Genomic DNA, 20,169 nt, shown 5'->3' with positions numbered 1-20,169 from the left:
CTACAGGAGGGAGTCTCTCCTCAAGAGCCCCTCCTGAGTATTAGAGGATGCAATTGCTCAATCAGATGCTCAGACATCATTGTAGGGATACTAGGAAAAAGAAAAAGGAAAAAAGAACATATGACCCCCTGAAGAAACAAAATAATTCTTTGTTTCCAGACTCTAAACAATAGGAAACCTATGAAATGACTGAAAAAAATTCCAAGCAACAATCTTAAGGAAACTCAATGAGATACCAGAAAACTCAGTTAGATGACACAACAAAATGAGAAAAACAATCCAGGATCTGAAGCAAGAACTTTACAAAAAGATGGATACCTTAAAAAGGAATGTAGCAGAACTCTTAAAACTGAAGGAATCATTCAACAACAACAACAACAACAACAACAAAATAAAACCAAGACTTAAACAACAGACTAGAGAGAGCAGAAGAAAGAATTTCAGATCTTGATGACAGGCTTTTTCAAATAACCCAGGTGGACAATACATACATACATACATACATGCATACATGCATGCATACATACACACACACATACATACATACACACATACATACATACATACGTACATAAAAAGAGAAAAAAGCATTTTACAAAATGATGAAAACCTATGAGAGCTGTCAGACAACCTTACGTGTACAAATGTCTGAATTATGGGCGTTCTGGAAGGGGAGGCATTGAAAACATATTCAATGAAATAGCAGGAAACTTCTCAGGTATTGGGAGAGATATGGAGTTCCAGACCTCTTAAGGCTCAATGATCCCCAAACAAATTCAATCTAATAATGACTCCTCTCTGAGTCACATTGTAGTTAAACTGCCAAAAGTCAAAGACATAGGGAGAATCCTAAAAACAGCAAGAGAAAAATGTTAAGTCACCTATAATTGAGTCCTCCTCAGATTAACAACCAACTTCCTAGCAGAAACATTACAGGCTAGGAGAGAATAGGATGATGTGTTCAAAGTACTAGAAGAAAAAAAAACAAAACTGTGAGCAAAGAATACTATACTCAGAAAGGCTGTCCTTCAGAAATGAAGGGGAAGTAGTGTATTTCCCAGATGAACATAAAGTTTGGGAGTTCACCACCACACAACCAGCCCTACAAGAAATCATGCATCTGGAATCAACAATCACCACCGTGAATACATGAGAAAGAACAAAACTCACTGGTAAAGCACATGTGCAAATGAGAAAGAGAAATATCTTACCACTTCAAAAAATCATCAAACACTGAAGTCAAACAATAAAAGGAGAAGAAAGGAACAAGATATATATATATATATTGACCGGTAAGGGGATTGCAACCCTCAGCACCATGTTCAGCCAGTGAGCGCACCAGCCATCCCCACATAGGATCTGAACCCGTGGCCTCGGTGCTATCAGCGCCGCACTCTCCCGAGTGAGCCACGGGACCGGCCCAGGAACAAGATATTTAACATACCATAAAGAAGAATCAATAAAATGCCAAAAGTAAGACAATACCTTTCAATATTACACCTGTAAATGTAAATGGATTGAATTCTCCACTCAAAAGACATAGACTGGCTGATTGGAATAAAAAACTAGACCAAACTATATGCTGCCTACAAGAAACTTTCCTCTCCTGTAATGACACACAGACTAATAGCAAAGGGAAGGAAAAAGATATACTTCACACATAGAAACCTAAAACAAACAAAAGTAGCTATTCTTATAATGGATAAAATAGATTTTAAATCAAAAAATATAAAAAGAGACAAAGAAGGTCATTGTATAATGATAAGGGGATCTATCCTACAGAAGAATAAAATAATCGTAAATATATATGCATCCAATATCAGAACACCCACATATATAACACAAGCACTATAGACCTAAAGAAAGAGATAGACTCAAATACAAAAATAGCTGGGGATCTCAACATTCTTATCTCAACATTGAACAGATTATCAGGAACAAATCAACAAAGAAACTCAAGATGTAAACTACACTTTAGACCAAGCAGACTTGCTAGACATCTACAGAACATTTATACAACTACAGAATATACATTCTTATCATCACCACATGGAACATTCTCCAGCATAGAGAATATGTTAAGTCACAAATCAAGTCTCAACAAATGTAAAACAATTTGAAGTCATTTTTAAAAACCGAAATCATTTCAAGTATCTTTTCAGACCACAATGGATTAAAACTAGAACCAATAACAAGTGAAACCCTGGAAACTATACAACTACATGGAAATTAAACAGCATGCTCCTGAACAGCCTATGGGTCCAAGAAGAAATTATACAGGAAATCAAAATATTTCTTGAAACTGATGAAAATAAAGGCACCTCATATGAAACCCTGTGGATATGGATACTGCAAAGCATTGTTAAGAAGGAAGTTTATCGCAATAAGTGCTTACATCAAAAGCATACAAAGACTTCAGATAGTCATATGGTTTTTGTCCTTGGTTTTGTTGAGGTGGTTTATCACATTTATTGACTTGTATATGTAGAACCATCCATGCATCCCTGAGATGAATCCTACATGATCATGGTCTATAATCTTCAGGATGTGCTGTTGTATTTTGTATGATAATATCTTGTTGATGATTTTATAGTCTATGTTCCTCAAGGATAATGGCCTATAGTTTTCTTTTTTTGTTGTATCATTATCTGATTTTAGTATCAGAGTGATGCTGGCCTCATGAATGAGTTTGGGAGACTGGCTTCTGTTTCAATTTTTTGGAATAGTATGAAAATGATTGGTATTAATTCTACTTTAAAGGTTTGATAGAATTCAGCAGTGAAGCCATCCAATCCTGGACTTATCTTTTTTTGAGACTACTGACTGCTTCTTCAATCTTGTTGCTCATTATTGGTCTGATCAAGTTTTCTATTTCTTCTTGGTTCAGTCCTGGAAGTTTGTATTTGTCCATAAATTTATCCATTTCCTCCAGGTTTTCAAATTTGTTGGCATATAGTTGTCCATAATAGTCTCTAATGAGTCTTTGTGTTTCCATTGCAATGACTACTTTTTCATTTCTGATTTTTGTTATCTGGCTCTTTTCTCTTCTTTTTTAGTTAGCCTAGCTTGTGGCTTGTCTGTTTTCTTTATCTTCTCAAAAAAGCCCAACTTTTTGTTTCATTGATTTTTATATCTTTTTGGGGGTCTGTATTTCCATTAGTTCTGTTCTAATCTTCATCATTTCTTTCTGTCTACTAAATTTGGGATTAGTTCTTGTTTATCTAGTTTGAGATGAGCCTTAGGTTGTTTATCTGAAATTATATATTATTTATTTTAGTACATGTTAAAAATTGATGGTATGTACATCTTTTAAATATATTTATGGTCACTTTTTCTTGGAATGAAGCTTAGACGTTTCATTAAGAAAATTCTACAATTTTTGAACCAGCATCTCCCAATTATGAAGAACCTTGACTCCTGCTTTTATGAGTGGCTGTTCCTCAGTCCACAGCACTGCTCTGTTGCATCCAATTCTTCTTTTAGAAAATGAATTTGTTTGAAGGCCATTTTGTAAGTAACTTAATTAACAAAAGTATTTTCACATCTACATGTTCTTCTATTGTGTGGAGAGAAGGAAACACTCCTACACTGTTGGTGTACTGTAAATTAGAACAACCACTATGGAAAACAGGATGGAGGTTTCTCAAACAACTACAAATAGATCTTCCATGAACCCAGAAGTCTTCTACACTGTTGTGGAACTGTAAATAAGTACAGCCACTATGGAAAGCAGTATAGAAGTTTATCAAACAATTACAGATAAATCTACCACATGATCCAGTAATCCCACGTCTGAGTATCTACACAGAGGAATGGAAATCATTGCGTTGAAGGGATACCTGCATTCCCATGTTCATCGCAGCTCTGTTCACAATAGCCAAAATATGGAACCAACCTAAATGTCCATCGATGGATGATTGGATAAGGAGACTGTTGTATATATACACCATGGAATACTACTCTGCCATAAAAAAGAATTGAATAGTCCCATTTGCAACAACATGGATGAACCTGGATAAACTTATGTTGAGTGAAATAAGCACAGAGGAATAAATACCACATGTACTCACTCATATGTCAGAGCTAAGAGAGAAAGAAGGAAGGAAAGAAAGACCGCAGTAGTGCATTGGACTTGCAGAGGGAGAGAACATTCCTTGGGCTCTGAAGTGGAGTGGAGGGAAGAGGGGAGGGAGAGGGAGGTTGTTGATAATTGGGTGGGGGACACAGGATACAAATGCAATTGGTGGTAATGGGTATACAGCCAGTATGAATCTGGCCCCCACATCATAGGCACAAGGGGTGACAATCAGCTTTGTATCTCATGAATACTCATAACCAATAAAAAAATTAAGGTATGTGGCAGAACCAAATGTCTTACCACCAATAACATGACTGTTAGCTATGAAATAAAAAAAAAAAATTAGAGGACCCAAGAAGATGAAAAGACATTCTATGTTCATGGATTAAAAGAATTAAGGTTGTGAAAATGTTCATTCTATCCAATGTGATCTATGGATTCAATTCAAAGCAATCCTGAGCAAAACATAAAATCAAATAGAATAAAGGTGGAAGCATTACACTACCTGACTTCAAATTATACTACAAAGCTATAATAACCAAAATAGCATGGTACTGGCATAAAAACTGACACATGGACCAAGAAAATAATAATGAACATAGAAATCAATCCATGTACTTACAACCAACTGATCTTTGACAAAGGCCTCAGGAACATACATTAGGAAAAGGGCAATCTCTTCAATAAGTGGTGCTGGGAAAACTGGATATCCATATATAGAAGAATGAAACTAGACCTTCAACTCTCAACATATACCAAAATCAACTCAAAATGGACTAAAGACATAAGTATAAGTCCTGAAACTATAAAACTCCCAGGGAAAACACTTCAGGAAGTAGGAGTAGGCAGAGACATCATGAGCAATACTCAAAAAGCATAAGGAAAAAAAGAAAAAACAAACAAATGGGATTGCATCAAACTAATAACTTCTGTACAGTAAAGGAAACAATCAACAGAGTGAAAAGGCAACCTACAGAATGGGAGGAAATATTTGTAAACTATCCACCTGATAAGGGATTAATATCCAGAATATAAAAGGAAGTCAAACAACAGTTAAAAAAAAAAAGGTACCCAATTAAAAAATGGGTGAAGGAGCTGCATAGGTGTTTCTCCAAGGAAGATGTACAAATGGCCAACAGACACATGAAAAAATGCTCAACATCATTCAGCATCAAGGAAATGCAAATCAAAACCACATGGAGATATCATCTAACCCTAGTTAGACTGGCTGCTATCAAAAAGACAGAATAGCAAGTGCTGACAAGGATGTGAAGAAAAGGGAATACTTACACATTTTGGTGGGACTGTAAATTAGTATAGCCATTATGGAAAACTGTGTGGAGGTTTCTCAAACAATTACAAACAATAGAATTATCGTATGATCCAGCAATCCCACTACCGGTCATATACCCAAAGGAATGGAAATCATCATGTTGAAGGGATACCTGCGCTCCTGTGTTTATCACAGCTCTATTTACTGTGTTTATTTCACAGGTCATAGCCAAGATGTGGAATCAATCTAAACGTCCATTGATGGACAACTTGAAAAGGAAAATGTAGTACCTATTCACAATGGAATGCTATTCAGTCATAAAAAGGAATGAAATTCTGCCATTGGCAGCAGTTTGGATGAGCTTGGAGAAAATTATGTTAAGCGACATAAGCCTGGCACAGAAAGAGAAGTACCATGTGTCTTCACTCATAAGTGGGAGGTAAAAACAAATAACTAAAAAAGAAAGGAAGAAAGGAAAGAAGGAAGGAAGGAGAGAAAGAAAGAAAGAAAGAAAGATTGGAATAATAGGTTGAACTTCCAGAAAGAGTGAAAAGAACTGTGGTTGCTAGAGTTGAGAAAGGGGTTAGTTAGTGAGAAATTGGTTAATAGACACCAAGCATGATTATGGTTTGTAATGACAAATATGCTAATTGTCCTGATCTGATCCTTACCCATTGTACTAAGGTGTTGATATTCAACTCTGTACCCCACCCTATGATTGATCAATTGTTTCAATAAATAAATAAAACAAAAACCAATAATTATAAATGGGAAGCTATTTACCCAAGTTTGAAAAAATAGTTCATAAAGTCCAGGTAAGTTTGAAATGTACCGAGAACTTTGCAAATGTGAGCGTTGTTGGAAGTTATAATCGCTGTGATTGCAGCCATTGTGATAGACTAATGACTGCTATGATCCGCATTAGAATTCAGCCATCATGACTCCGTCTAAGTGGCCTTGACTGTACCATTACAGTGCCTCTGGGTGGTAGTCTATGTCTGGGTTTTGAGGACCACTAATTTACTCTTCATTAAAGTAGGCATGGTGGTGAATTCTGCTGAGTCCTTTCCCTTGACTACTTAAAATGATGTGGCTGATATTTGGCAAATCCCACTATTAAAGAGCACTTTTCCTTTTTCTTCTCTCCTCCTTTTTCTCTCTTTCCTTCATTAAATTAACAACGCAAAATGAGCTCTGAGGCTATTAGAGGAATACAGTCTTACCCCAGTACGCATACTTTGAGAAATGATATCTGTTTCTAACCTCATGTGCTGAGTCAGTAAAACTTAATCAGTAGCATGTGGAGAACACTGACCAGGTAGGATGGCAAAAATGAGCAGGAGGGACCAAGGGCATTATCCTGTGGAGACTCTAGTAGATTGAATCAGAAGCTTTCATCAAACTTTGAGAACCCTGAACTTAGTGTCTTCATGATGTTCAAACCATCACATGAAAACACAATATTTAGTCCATAGAACACTCTTTGTTTGATCTGCATAATACGAAACTATGGGGGTCAACAATTTTTTTTGACATATTTTATTTGAAGAGATTGTTTTGACCAGTTTTACTCAGGAAATGTCTCCAACTCAGAATCTACTAGAGATGATTATTTCATTAGAAACTTCTTCTCCCTTGTAGATACAAAAACCCTACAGTTATGACCAACAAGCCTGGCGTCAGCCCTTCACCTTCTCATTGATTACATCTCCTTCACTGCTTTCTCACAAGGCACTGTTCTTCACACTCAGATAAGTTCTGCTGCCAGTTTTTTGTTCTATAAAAATGAGAGGATATTCCTATGATCTCCCAGGGAATGGGGCAACATGTATTAAAGAGCCCATTTCTGCTTCTCAGGATGAATTGGTTCAAAATCTGCAGGTCTTTTGTTTTCCTTTTGAGAATATCTTTATTAATGAATTGGCCACTGAAGTTTTGTAGGAAATCACACATCTACCAAAGGTGGGGCAAGACTAACCTCCAAGTCCCAGAGTCACTTAATAATGGCTAAGATAAAGTAACACTGTTTACGATTACAGAGGCATTCTTATGCCCATTTTTGAAGTATGAACTTTAAAACGTACTTTACAAAAGTAGGAAACAGAGATTAAAATTGGTACATCCTCTAGCAGTGTCATAGAATCTGAGAATAGAATCAGGGAACATTTTAGATCTGGAAATGGCCTTCGAGGCCAAGTTTAATTCTTTAATTGGCATAGAGAAGTTAAATCAATTTTCTTATTTTCACACAGCTGGCAGACATCCATGGCACAGTCATGCCCAGATGTTCATATTCATTGATCAATTCTGCTAAGTTGTAAGTTAAAGCCAAGGGAATAGCTTAGGGAATAAATATTTACCTCTTAGGGGCTGTAAGTAAAGAGATATGTCTCATCATCTATCTCGTGCATCCATAGTTTCTGTAGCTGTGGGAGGTTCCTTGTTTCTACCTCAAAATGAATCCTCTGTTAATTACTTTTCTCAGAGCAGCCAGTACTTCTTTGTTCCTCAGACTGTAAATGAGAGGGTTGAGCATGGGAGTGAAGATGGTATTTATCATGGAGAATATTTCATCCTGCTCTGAAGTGTGAAAGGAGTGAGGGGTCATGTAGATAATGATGGCTGGCCCGTAGTAGAGACTCACTACGGCCAGATGGGAGGAACAGGTGGCCAGGGCTTTCCTCCTGCTCTCTCGTGAATTCAGGCGGAGTATTGTGAGAAAGATGAGCATGTAGGAAGACACGATAAGTCCTAAGGGAAGAAGAACAAATACAATGCAGATGATGGACACCACCATCTCATAAAAAGAAGTGTCCCCACAAGAGAGCTCAAGGACAGCAGGCATCTCACAGAAGAAGTGGTGGATTTCCCTGGAGCCACAGAAGGGGAAATGCATGGTGTAAACGGTATTGATGAGGGAATTTAGAACACCTCCACCCAAGGGCACTAGAGTCATCTGCAGGCAGACTCTGGGGTTCATGATAACTGGATATCTCAGGGGGTTGCAGATGGCCATATAGCGGTCATAAGACATGAGGGTCAAAAGGAGACACTCACTACCCCCAAGGGCAAAGAAGAAGAAAAGCTGGGTTCCACAGGCAACTTTTGAGATGTCTCTCTTCCCAGAGAAAAAGTTGATGGCCATCTTTGGGACCGTGGTGGAAATTAAGGCCAAGTCAATAAGAGAGAGATGGCTGAGTAGTATGTACATGGGAGTGTGAAGGCGAGAGTCCACCCAGATCAAGAGAATCAGGATGGTGTTCCCAGTGAAGGCGACAATGTAGACAAGAAGGATGGACGTGATGAGGATGCTGATATATTGCAGCTCTGGGAAAAGTCCCCGGAGAAAGAAATAGTTCAAGGTTTTATTCTCTCTATCCATGTTCTGTTCTCCCAGACTTGAGCTAGAGGGTGTGAAGAAAACAGTTAAAAATGTGTGGTGCTTATGAGGTTTTTATTTTTCTCATAACTATTAAAAACACTTTCTTTGAATATCACTATCAGTGAAAAGAAAAACAAAAAGAAAAAATAAATTTTTTTTAACGGCTGAGATGAGAGTTTTTATTAGAGAAGAAACTCTCTTTTTGGAGAAATACCTTTGGATATAAAAAGGTGAGTTATGAGGCTGAAGGCTGGGATATCTAAAAACTTCGCATGTAACATTAACCTTGATTTAGGGATGGTGCAAACATAAACATACCAGAGGAGAGAAGTCAAAAAGAACTGAATGGATTCTTTAGAGAATACTGACTAGTGAGAAATTCCCAGGACCAGGGTGCCCAACTGTCTTTTTAGAGCAGTGATGCCTATTATTCAGGTTAATATTGTGTGTGTGTGCTGTTTATACATAAATACCTTTCATTATCCTTGAACTTGGAAGAGTCTGCCACGCATATAGCCTTCTATTGGGTGCACCTGTGGAGTGAGAGAGCAGGGCAGGGGCAATATCTGTCATGGTCTGCTGTGATACAGAAAAGGAATTGCACGCACAGATTGACAGCATGAATCATACAGGGAATGATGTCAGCAGAAGCCACAATTAGGAGCTGGAGATACTCAATTCCCTCCTAAAGCCTTATCTCCCAAGGAGCCCACAGAAAGTTTGAAGAAATGCTGAGGCTTACTTATGCATGTGGCATACATTTGTGTCCATTTTATTCAAATTTGAAAGGTCATGGTAACCCCAGCTGACATCTGCCATATACAGGAGAATAGCACGTCAGTTCAATTATATTAGGAGGGGTGAAAATTTTTCTCTGAGAGAAACAGGGAGTGTTTGAGTCTTTGACCTGTCTGTAATCACATAACTTCAGAGATACTTTCTTCGTACTAAGGATGAATACCATTCAATGATAATTGCCTCAAATACAGTACTTTTTCACCTATTCTAAATCAAATTTAATAATAAAAATTGAACAAATTTTCTAATCACAGGTACTGTTTGCAATCCAACATGCCAGTGGCTCAGTGACCGAGTTTGCATGCTAATATACTGATAGATCAAACCTATATCTTATCTCAGATGTTTTGACCAGCACATCTTAAAACATAATTGGACCACTTGTGACGATTCCTGCATTCTTCAACTTGTTTCATCTTCTGCCACCCCCTATTAACTCACACTTGTCTGCCATCACTATTTTTTGTTTGTTTATTTTAATGTGCTAGATGAAGATGTATGAGTTTACAACTCATGGTTAGGAGAGTTTTAAAATACCCAGATGAATGAGTAAAACATGTAGTTGATAAATACGGATAAATTCGACCCACACAGAAGCCCTCACTCGAATCATGATGATGACCATTCGAATGAATGTCAATATGTTCTCCATGAACCAGGTTGTGATTATAGAGCCTCCTAGAGCTAATCTGAGAAATATGTAATCCCTAGCTTTTGGCTTCCTTTTCCAAACATTTTGTGCTCCTTATCTTCCCTATCCCATGCCCACAGGACACCCTCCTATCCCCACCGGCTGTCCTGGGTGCCCCCGTACTCTTTCACACTGCTTCTCCCCAGCAGAGCCTCACTCTTGCTTTGCTCCTTTGGGCTTCAGGGCTTGGATGAGACAGTCTTCCTTTACAGAGGGAGCTGATGAGGAAATTCCCTTGAACCTCACTTCCATTTTTAAAGTGCACCAGGTGCTGATGTGGAAAGGGCCTTTAGAAGTCCTCTACAGAGGATTATTTTGAGTAGATTTTATTCTTAGAGCATTTTCAGGATCACAGAAAAATTGAGAGGAAAATACAGAGATTTCCATACAACCCCTGTTCTCATACACACGTAATCTCCCCCATTATCAACATCCCCCACCACAGTGTTACAATTGAACCTACATTAACTCATCATTATTACCCAAAGACCGCAGTTTACATTAGGGTTAACACGTCATAGAATTTTTCCCTTTAAGATTAAAAAATCAAGCAAACTAGTTTTGGTCTTAAATGCTGACCGGTGTTGAAATGACATTATTAGGTAGGTGGGCAGCACAAAGTGACTGAATCAGGTATTGGCACTCATCATTGACAAAGCCTCCAGCTGTCCCCTCACAGAGTCTTGCAGCACCTAGATCCTAGGCACTTACTGCCATTTGTGCATATGTCTGTGCTCCCACCCCCAGCCTGAGAGAAACTTGACTGTCTTATTCATGTTTTTATCTCAGTGCTAAGACATAGTGCCTGGCACAGCAGACTACTCAACACTGTGAAAGGAAAAAAGAAAGAGATGAGGGGAGAAGGAGTAAGGGAAGGAACATGGAAACCCATTAGGATTAGTTTCTCCTTGATATTCCATTGATATTTTCTTAAGCACTCACCTATGTAAGTGACAATCATGGAATTACCTCCTTGAGTCTGGTTAAAAGTTGAGGGCCATCTATGGAAAAAATTATCCTTGATTTTCTCAGAGGTTGGTCTTAAACCTGGTTGGGTCAGGTTATGAACGAGGATTGATACGTGACAAGGGACTTTTATCTAATTCTCCCTGGAGGCTGATTTTAATTATATTTGCATGGTATAGGTTCAGTCCTGCCTGGTTCTTGTCTTGAACCAGGTGATGCCAGAATTACATTGTTTTTCACCAAATCTTGAAGAACAATTTAAAAAATTATTACTTAAGGAAGAAATATTCAATAAATGTAATCATAAACTTTCAAATAAATTTCTGGAGAGGTACAAATGCCAATCTAACATAAGATAATAATAGTTGAAATGGTAATAGTTACTTCTTAAGTGGTAAGAGAAGGTCACTGTCTAAGTACTTTGAACTTGCTAGTTACTGTGCTAGGTTTATTTTGCAAATGAGAGTCCCCAGCAGACAGGTCACCTCAGTTGCCCAAGTTCACACGGGTAACAAGTATGGAGCATGTATTTGAACCAGACAGTCTGACCCAGAGTCCATATGTCATGTCTTACTTATGGATGACCACCACAACCATCTTGTCACCCTCCCCATCCAGACTTCTCCCCTGCCACCTATTCCTTCAGCCCCTACCACCCTGCAGACACCCATCCCACAATCCTGCTCCCAGGTCTCACCTTGACTGAGAACCAAATCAGAAATGTAGCATCTAGGACCATGTTGAAGGAGGGAAGGTGGAGCAAAAGGGGAATGACATTGCTTGGTGGCCTCTGGTCCCTGTTGGCCCCAATGTCTTTCTCTTGGTCCAGTTCCTACCTGCAAGTGAGACTTCCAGCCCCAACTCTTCTCTGCACTGCCACCATGTAGAGCAAAAGTTCCTGCTCAGATTAGAAATCTGGGATCTCCTAACTGCAGATTTCAGGGCCTGTGGAAATGTAATTCTCATAAATTGCTGAAGGGTAAAAATTACACAGCTTGAGAGAATTGACCTGGAAGTGAGCTTTATATGCCATGCAAGAACCAGATTATTGGTTCAAACAAAATGACCAGTTTCTAAAGTTGCTCATGCCCAGTCAGTATTGATCTCAAAACATGTGACCTCCCTTAAGGGAATCAGGCTCATTCTTTATGGGAAATGCACCCATACAATTGATTTGATATTCATGGATGAAAACACAGTCTGATTAATGAATACCACATTGCAATGGGGCTGTGTCCCTCCAGGAGATGAGGAGTAAATATGAGATTGTGCTTCAAGTAGGGAAACTGCCTGATGAAATCAATACCTGCTGTTATAATAGCACTTCTGGGACATCCCATGGCCTTCATCTATTGGGAATTATTCCCGCAGACATTAATTAACTATGTTCTCTGACAGCTGCTGGATTTTTTGCAGATTCCAGGGTAATTGTCTAATAAGTGGAAGGAACTTTAGAGAACAGTGAGTAAATGCCTTAGTGCTGTATCCAAGACAACAGAGGTCAGGAATGCTCAGTGGCAATGCCAGTTAGGGGCTCTCAGTGTTTCTAAGCTTAATGATCCCAGTGTAGCCTATGACGGCCCCCGTAAACATACGAGGAGGTCTTCAAAAGGTTATGAAAAGATTCATGTTATCTTTTCATTTCATTTTTCTACAATTTTCTTGAAGTACCTTTGTAGATCTAGGTTTTCTTTACTCTCTTATCTTTGGCATATAGGGATCCCCCCAGGGGTGGACTCCCTATATGCCAACAGGACCCCTAGAATCCTGCCCAACAGGACCCCTAGAATCCCCACCCCACTAAGGCCTTCCCAGAATATAGATGAGGGCCTAGAATGTGCACAGATGAAATGGGAAGGGCAGCTTCATGTTTTCAAACCTGGGGAAATTTTGCTTGTTGAATGAAAATTGCTTTGCAGACACTGCTCAAGGCTTCTGAGGGTTGGCAGGTCAGCAGGAATGAGATGTTATGACAGCAAGTTATTCTGCATCATGATTATGAACATGAATGAAGAAAGGGTTTATCAGTTGATAGGACTGAGACAGCTCACTTTGGTCTGGGGTTGGTATGGCCAGTGTAAGGTAGATGTCCTTCCAGACCAGAGTAGCTCCGTTATGCCTGTGGGACCATGGAGTCAGTACTAGAGTATGCCACAACCAGTTCAGGGAGCTCTTGGGAAGAATATTGCAGTACTGTGGACTACTCATGTGCTAATTGTGAACTCTTATTTTAATTAATAGCTCTAGGTCCCTTGGCATAGCCGGGAAAATCACACCTGTTCCAGAAGGTAGACTTGGGTAAAGCAAGAATGATGACAATTTATTATTGAGTATTTCAAGGACTGAGACTAGGATATTGATGACACATTTTTTTTGTGTTAGTTGGGGCTAAATGTGCTAGGTACATGTTTCCCAGCACTTTGGGGAAAAGAAAGATACTGCAGAGCTAAGGTCCTTCCCCTACCTCTTATATCTTTAACCAAAAATAAGTGATTGCTAACCCAACTGCATGTGTCTGAGCATCTATCTTCTGAGCAATTTTCCCGTGGAGTTCCTGTGCTCCAAATTTGGCCTGGGAAGTAGATCAACCACAATTATCTGTTGTTTAAAAGGGGGACTCTGTGAAAGGGAAGGTGAAGGAAAGATACTATTTATTGGGTGTTTGGATACAAGACCAAGGTGTTCATCACTGCAAGAGCTGTTGACCAGGTGGCAGAAAGAACAGGTGTCTGGGTAAATTAGAGGGATCCTCAGATGCATAAAAATAATAAAATAAAATATAAATTTTGAGATCCAAAGTAGTTGGCTAGTGGTGCCCAGCTCTCACCTCTGCCAAAAGAAAGCCCTAAACAACAAATAGATAACCACATGTTGAATAGAGAGTCTCAGACAGAGCACTAGAATTGAGCAAAGTGAAGAATACCCCCTGAGACTTGAAGACTCATCGTGATTACATAAAAAGGAAATTGGAATGGCTTGTACCAGGATCAGCTCAAAGCCAGTAGGGAGTCTTTTCTATGAGGAAAAGATAAGCAGAAAATCCATATGATAGAGTTTGGATGTGTTGTCCCCGCCAAAACTCATGTGAAAATCTGATCCCCAATATGACAGTGTTGGAAGCTGTTTGAGTCATGGGGGCAGATCCCCTATGAATGGATTAATGCTCTCTCTCAAGGAGGGGGGATTAATGAATGAGTTCTTGCTCTGTCAGTTCCCGCAAGAGCTGGTTGTTCAAAAAGATCCTGACACCTGCCTTCTCTTCCTCTCTCTTGCTTCTTCTCACCATGTAATCTGCTTGTACCTGCCGGCTGTCTGCCACTTTCCACCATGTGTAGAAGCAGCCTGAGGCCCAGGCCAGATGCAGCTGTCCCAGAATTGTAAGCCAAATAAACCTCTGTTCTTTATAAATTACCCAGTCTCAGTTATTTCTGTTATAGCAACACAAATGGACTAATATACCATAGTAGTCTACAATCCCCTTATGGATGCTTGCAATCCTAGCTATGAGAGCTTCACAGTCCTTATAAACCATGCACCCAATATAGGGAGCTGCCTAGAGCCCAAGAAGCTGCATTATTCTTGGGAGAAAATTCACACTGAGTATCCCCATACCCCAGGATCCAGGCTACCACAGCATATTGTCAAAACCAAGAGTGCTTTCTGCCCTGGAGCCTAATAGCACCAGCATATCTATATTTCTCAGGTTCTATGGACACCCCACTATAGCTGCCCAGAGGGCTGCAGTGATGCAATGACAGCTGGACCCATCAATGCATCCATAACCTGGCACCCCAGGGAATAGGTGCTTCAGTATATCCTCAAGACAATGAGAACAGATGAGTGTGCTCTCCAGAGCCTGAGAGCCAACCACTCTGGGACAAATGCCAACAGCCAGCGGCCCTGCTCATTCCAGCTGAGTTTCCAAGAATTTGTCCTGGAAACACAAATTTCTGCCCATGGCCTTGGCCACATCACCCAAGGTCGTGAACTCCAGCTGAGGAGCAGAAGAGCACCTCAGCAGCTCTTACAAAGGTCCAAGTCTCTACCATGGCCCTGGAAGCCCCACCCAGGGTCATTCACTCCAGGTGAGGAGATGCAGAGCAGCCCAGCACCTCGCCTGGTGGCCTGAGTTTCCACCTGGGGCCCCACCACATGCACAGACATCAATGTAGAAATACAAAAAGCACAAAAAGCAAACAAAAACAAACAAACAAAAAAAACCCCCATGACACCACCAAAGGAACACAATAAATCTCCAGTAGCAGGTGATAAAGAAAAGGAAATCAATAAAATGCCTGTTAAAAATAAATCAAAATAAAAATTTTAATAAAACTCAGCAAAATGCAAGAGACAATTAAATGAATTCAGAAAAGTAATTTATGATAGGAATGACAAATTCAACAAACAGTTATCATAATAAGAATCAAACTAAATTTTAAAGCTGAAGAATTCATTGCATGAAATAAAAATATGATAGAAAACTCCAACAGACTAGATCTAGCAGAAAAAAAAATTAGGAACTTGAAGATAGATCTTTTGAAATAACACAGTTAGACCAAATTAAAAAAAATAAATATTAAAATGAAGAAAGAATTTGAAATTTATGGGATAACATTAAGAAAACAAATATTCACATTATGTATGTACATTCCAGAAGGTGACTAGTAAGGAAAAGGTATGAAAGACTATTTAATGAAATAATGGCTGAAATGTTCCTATCCTTGGTAGAGATAAGGACATCCAAATCCAGGAATCTCAAAAACTCCCAAACAGAATCAACCCAAAAGGTTCTCTGCAAGACACAGTGAAGTCAAATCATCAAAATCAAAGTCCAAGAGAGAATTCTAAAGGAAGCAAGAGGAAAGGGTCAAGTCACGTATCATGGAATCTCCATCTGATTAATATCAGATTTCTCAGCAGAAACCCTACTGGCCAGGAAAAAATGGGATGATATATCAAATATTAAAAGAAAAAAAAATCTGACAGCCATGAGTACTATAACCAGCAAAACTATCCTTCAGAAATGAAGGATAAATAATGTCTTTCCCAGAGAAACAAAAACTTAGGGAATTTGTCTCCATTAGACACGTCCTACAAAAGTCCTTAAGGGAGTTCTGCATCTGAAAGTAAAAGGACCATAACAACCATCATGAAAAAATACACAAAAGAATAAAATTCACTGGTAGAACAGATACACAAATGAGAACAATATATATATATATATATATATACATCTTATAATTAAATAAAATTATCAAACTTTCCCTGCCTGACAGAATGCAAGAGCACAACTGAAGATCCAGGCAGGAGCCTTGGGCAGTCATCCTCCACCTGAAAGAAGGCAGGGGCACACCTGGGGACCCAGTTAGGAGTGACAGGCTTCACTTCTCACCTGACAAAAGGCACGAGCACACCCCAAACACTGCTTCCATGCTGGTGGTCCACCGCAGCCACTACCACAGCCACTGCAACTGTAAGGCTTTTGCCACAGTAGCAGCCATGGCCACAGTGCAGGCAGCCCACCTCCCCCCCAACTGCATTGACACAAGGAGAACCATCAGTAGAGCCCAGAAAAAGGAGAGAAATTCTCTCTCTTCAAAGCCTATGCCAGAGTTATAGAAGTAGCTGCTCTGCCAGATGACCAGACATCAACATAGAGATATTAGAAATACAAAACAAACAAACAAGAAAATATGACACCACTAAAGGAATTCAGAAATTCTCAAATACCAGAACCCTTAGAATAGGAAACACTGAAACGACTGAAAAGAAATTCTGAGCAACAATATTAAGGAAACTTAATTAGGTATGTGAACACTCAGTTAGAAAACACAATGAAAAGAGAAAAAAGTATTAAGGAAATGAAGGAGGAAATTTATAGAGAGATTAATACCTTAAAAAAGAATGTAGCAGAACTCCTGGAACTGAAGGATTTATTCAGTGAAATTAGAAAAACACAACTGAGAGCATAATAAGCAGGTTAGAACACTGAGAAGAGAGAATTTCTGATCTCAAAGGTGGTCCTTTTGAAATAATACAGGAAGACAAAAATATGGAAAAAAGAAGAAGAAAAAAAGAAAATTTAGAGAGCTAGCAGAATACCTGAAGTGCACAGACATCTGAATCATGGGTGTTCCAGAAAGTGAGGGGAAAGGAAAAGGCATTGAAAACCTATTCAATGAAATAATAACAGAAAACTTTCCAGGTATGAGAGACACAGACTTTCAAATCAAGGAGGCTCAACTCCCCAAACAACTCAATCCAAAAAGCTCCTCTCTGAGCCTCATTGTAGTCAAAATGGCAGAGTTCAAGGACAAACAGGGAATCCTTGAAGCAGCAAGAGAAAAGGATCAAGTCACCTATGAAAGAGTTCCCATCAAACTAATAGCAGTCTTCTCAACAGAACTTCTAGAGGCCAGAATAAAATGGGATAATGTATTCAAAATACTAAAAGAAAAAAATTGCCAGAATGAATACTACACCCAACGAGGCTGTCCTTCAGAGATGAGGGAATAACAGTGTATTGCTCAGACAAAAAAAAAAAAAAAAATGCTGGAGTTCACCACCTCTTGACCAGCACTGCAAGAAATCCTCAAGGAAGTCCTGCATCTGGAATCCCTAAAACAATAATCACTAACTACCATGAGCACACAAGAAAGAACAAAACCTACTGGTTGAACAAAAATGTAAACAAGAAAGAAAAGGAAACTATATCTTACCACCTCATAAAACCAATAACCACTGAAAACAAACAATAAAAAAGGAAGAAAGGAACAAAAGATATTTAAACCATCTAAACAAAAATTGACAAAATGCCAGGAGTAGGACAATGCTTTTCAATAACAACCCTAAATGTAAGAGGATTAAACTCCCCACTGAAATGACACAGAGAGACCTACTGGATTAATAAGCTAGACCCAGCTTTTCCGCCCGCTCCCCCCTCCCCCCGAGCGCTGCTCCGGCTCCAGCGCGCTCGCTCCGAGCTCCGGGCTCCTGCCAAGCTAGCGCCGCCGTTGTCTCCCTCCGGCCGCCATCATGATCATCTACCGGGACCTCATCAGCCATGATGAGATGTTCTCCGACATTTACAAGATCCGGGAGATCGCGGACGGGCTGTGCCTGGAAGTGGAGGGGAAGATGGTCAGTAGGACAGAGGGTAACATTGATCACTCGCTCATTGGTGGAAATGCCTCCGCTGAAGGGCCCGAGGGCGAAGGTACTGAAAGCACAGTAATTACTGGTGTTGATATTGTCATGAACCATCACTTGCAGGAAACTAGCTTCACGAAAGAAGCCTACAAGAAGTACATCAAAGATTACATGAAATCAATCAAAGGGAAACTTGAAGAACAGTGGCCAGAAAGAGTAAAACCTTTTATGACAGGGGCTGCAGAACAAATCAAGCACATCCTTGCTAATTTCAAAAACTACCAATTCTTTATTGGTGAAAACATGAATCCAGATGGCATGGTTGCTCTGCTGGACTACCGTGAGGATGGTGTGACCCCATATATGATTTTCTTTAAGGATGGTTTAGAAATGGAAAAATGTTAACACATTTGGCAATTACTTTGGATCTATCACCTGTCGTCATAACTGGCTGCTGCTTGTCATCCACACAACACCAGGACTTAAGACAAATGGGACTGATGCCATCTTGAGCTCTTCATTTATTTTGACCATGATTTATTTGGAGTGGAGGCATTGTTTTTAAGAAAAAAACATGTCATGTAGGTTGTCTAAAAATAAAGTGCATTTAAACTCACTTGAGAGAATGCTCCTTAGTTTAATACATATTTAAACTAAATCCACTGCTAAAAAGCATAAGACTGTCTTCAGATAACTTCTACAGTGAAAGCTACTTCTGGGACTGGAATATAACAAACAAGAATCAAAAGTTTTAATTCTCAGTTGCAGTAAAGGGAAAGACCGTGCTCATGGCAGTGCCAACATTTGAAGTGGAGCCTTATACATTTCATCACCTACAATGGAAATAGTTAACTCTGGAAGAGATTACCAAAAGAATAAAAAAAGACTAATTCAGTTGGAAAAAAAAAAAAAATAAGCTAGACCCAACTATTTCCTGTCTTCAAGAGACTTACAACACTTATAAAGACAGACACAGACTAATAGTGAAGGGTTGGAAAAAGATATACCATGCAAATGGAAGTCCAAAATAAGCAGGAGTAGTTACTGTTATATTGGATATAATAGACTTTAAACCAAAACTGTAAGGAGAGACACAGAAGGCCACTATATAAGGATAAAGGAATCTAACCAGCAAGAAGACATAACAATCAAAAATATATGTGCACCCAACACTGGAGCACCCAGATAAATAAAGCAAACATCATTCCACCTAAAGAAAGAGACCTCAATAAGATAATAGTTGGGATCTGAATACCCCTCTCTCAGCGCTGGACTAGTTATTTCAGCAAAAAATTGACAGAGAAACACAGGATTTGAACTACTCTTTAGACTAATTTGACTTGGCAGATATCTACAGAACATTTCATCCAACAGCTACAGAATATACGTTCTTCTCATCAGCACATGGAACATTCTCCAGGATAGGCCACATCTTAGATCACAAAAAAGTCTCAACAAATTTTTAAAAACTGAAATCATTTCAAGTACCTTTTCAGACCACAATGGAAAACTAGAAATGAATAACAAGTGAAACTCTGGAAGCAATACAAATACATGGAAATTAAACAACATGCTCCTGAACAACCAATGGATTCAAGAAGAAATTAAACAGGAAATCACAAAATGTCTTGAAACTAATGAAAATAACAATACATCATACCAAAACCTGTGGGATACTGCAAAATCAGTACTCACACAACAGTTTATTCCAATAAATGCTTACAACAAAAGAAAAGAAAGATTTCAAATAAGCAACCTAATGCTACACCTCAAAGAACTAGAAAAACAAGAACAATCCAATCCTCAAATTAGTAAATGTAAAGAAATAAATA

At 39.1% G+C, this 20,169-nt stretch overlaps 2 protein-coding genes across 2 annotated transcripts; one reads left to right on the top strand and one right to left on the bottom strand.

Moving 5' to 3' along the window:
• Positions 1–7,797: 7,797 nt before the first annotated feature.
• On the bottom strand, positions 7,798–8,733 carry LOC134374730 (olfactory receptor 2M3-like). The gene has a single exon (XM_063092671.1). The coding sequence runs from the start codon at positions 8,731–8,733 to the stop codon at positions 7,798–7,800; it is 936 nt and encodes a 311-aa protein (XP_062948741.1).
• Positions 8,734–18,119: 9,386 nt separating this feature from the next.
• On the top strand, positions 18,120–18,810 carry LOC134374733 (translationally-controlled tumor protein-like). Its single transcript, XM_063092672.1, has one exon. It carries the CDS (start codon positions 18,224–18,226, stop codon positions 18,740–18,742), a length of 519 nt encoding a protein of 172 aa, XP_062948742.1. The 5' UTR covers positions 18,120–18,223; the 3' UTR covers positions 18,743–18,810.
• Positions 18,811–20,169: the final 1,359 nt, after the last annotated feature.

Source organism: Cynocephalus volans, chromosome 4 (assembly GCF_027409185.1).
Source record: "Cynocephalus volans isolate mCynVol1 chromosome 4, mCynVol1.pri, whole genome shotgun sequence".
Taxonomy (NCBI): domain Eukaryota; kingdom Metazoa; phylum Chordata; class Mammalia; order Dermoptera; family Cynocephalidae; genus Cynocephalus; species Cynocephalus volans.
This window is presented reverse-complemented; position numbering and strand designations above follow the sequence as displayed.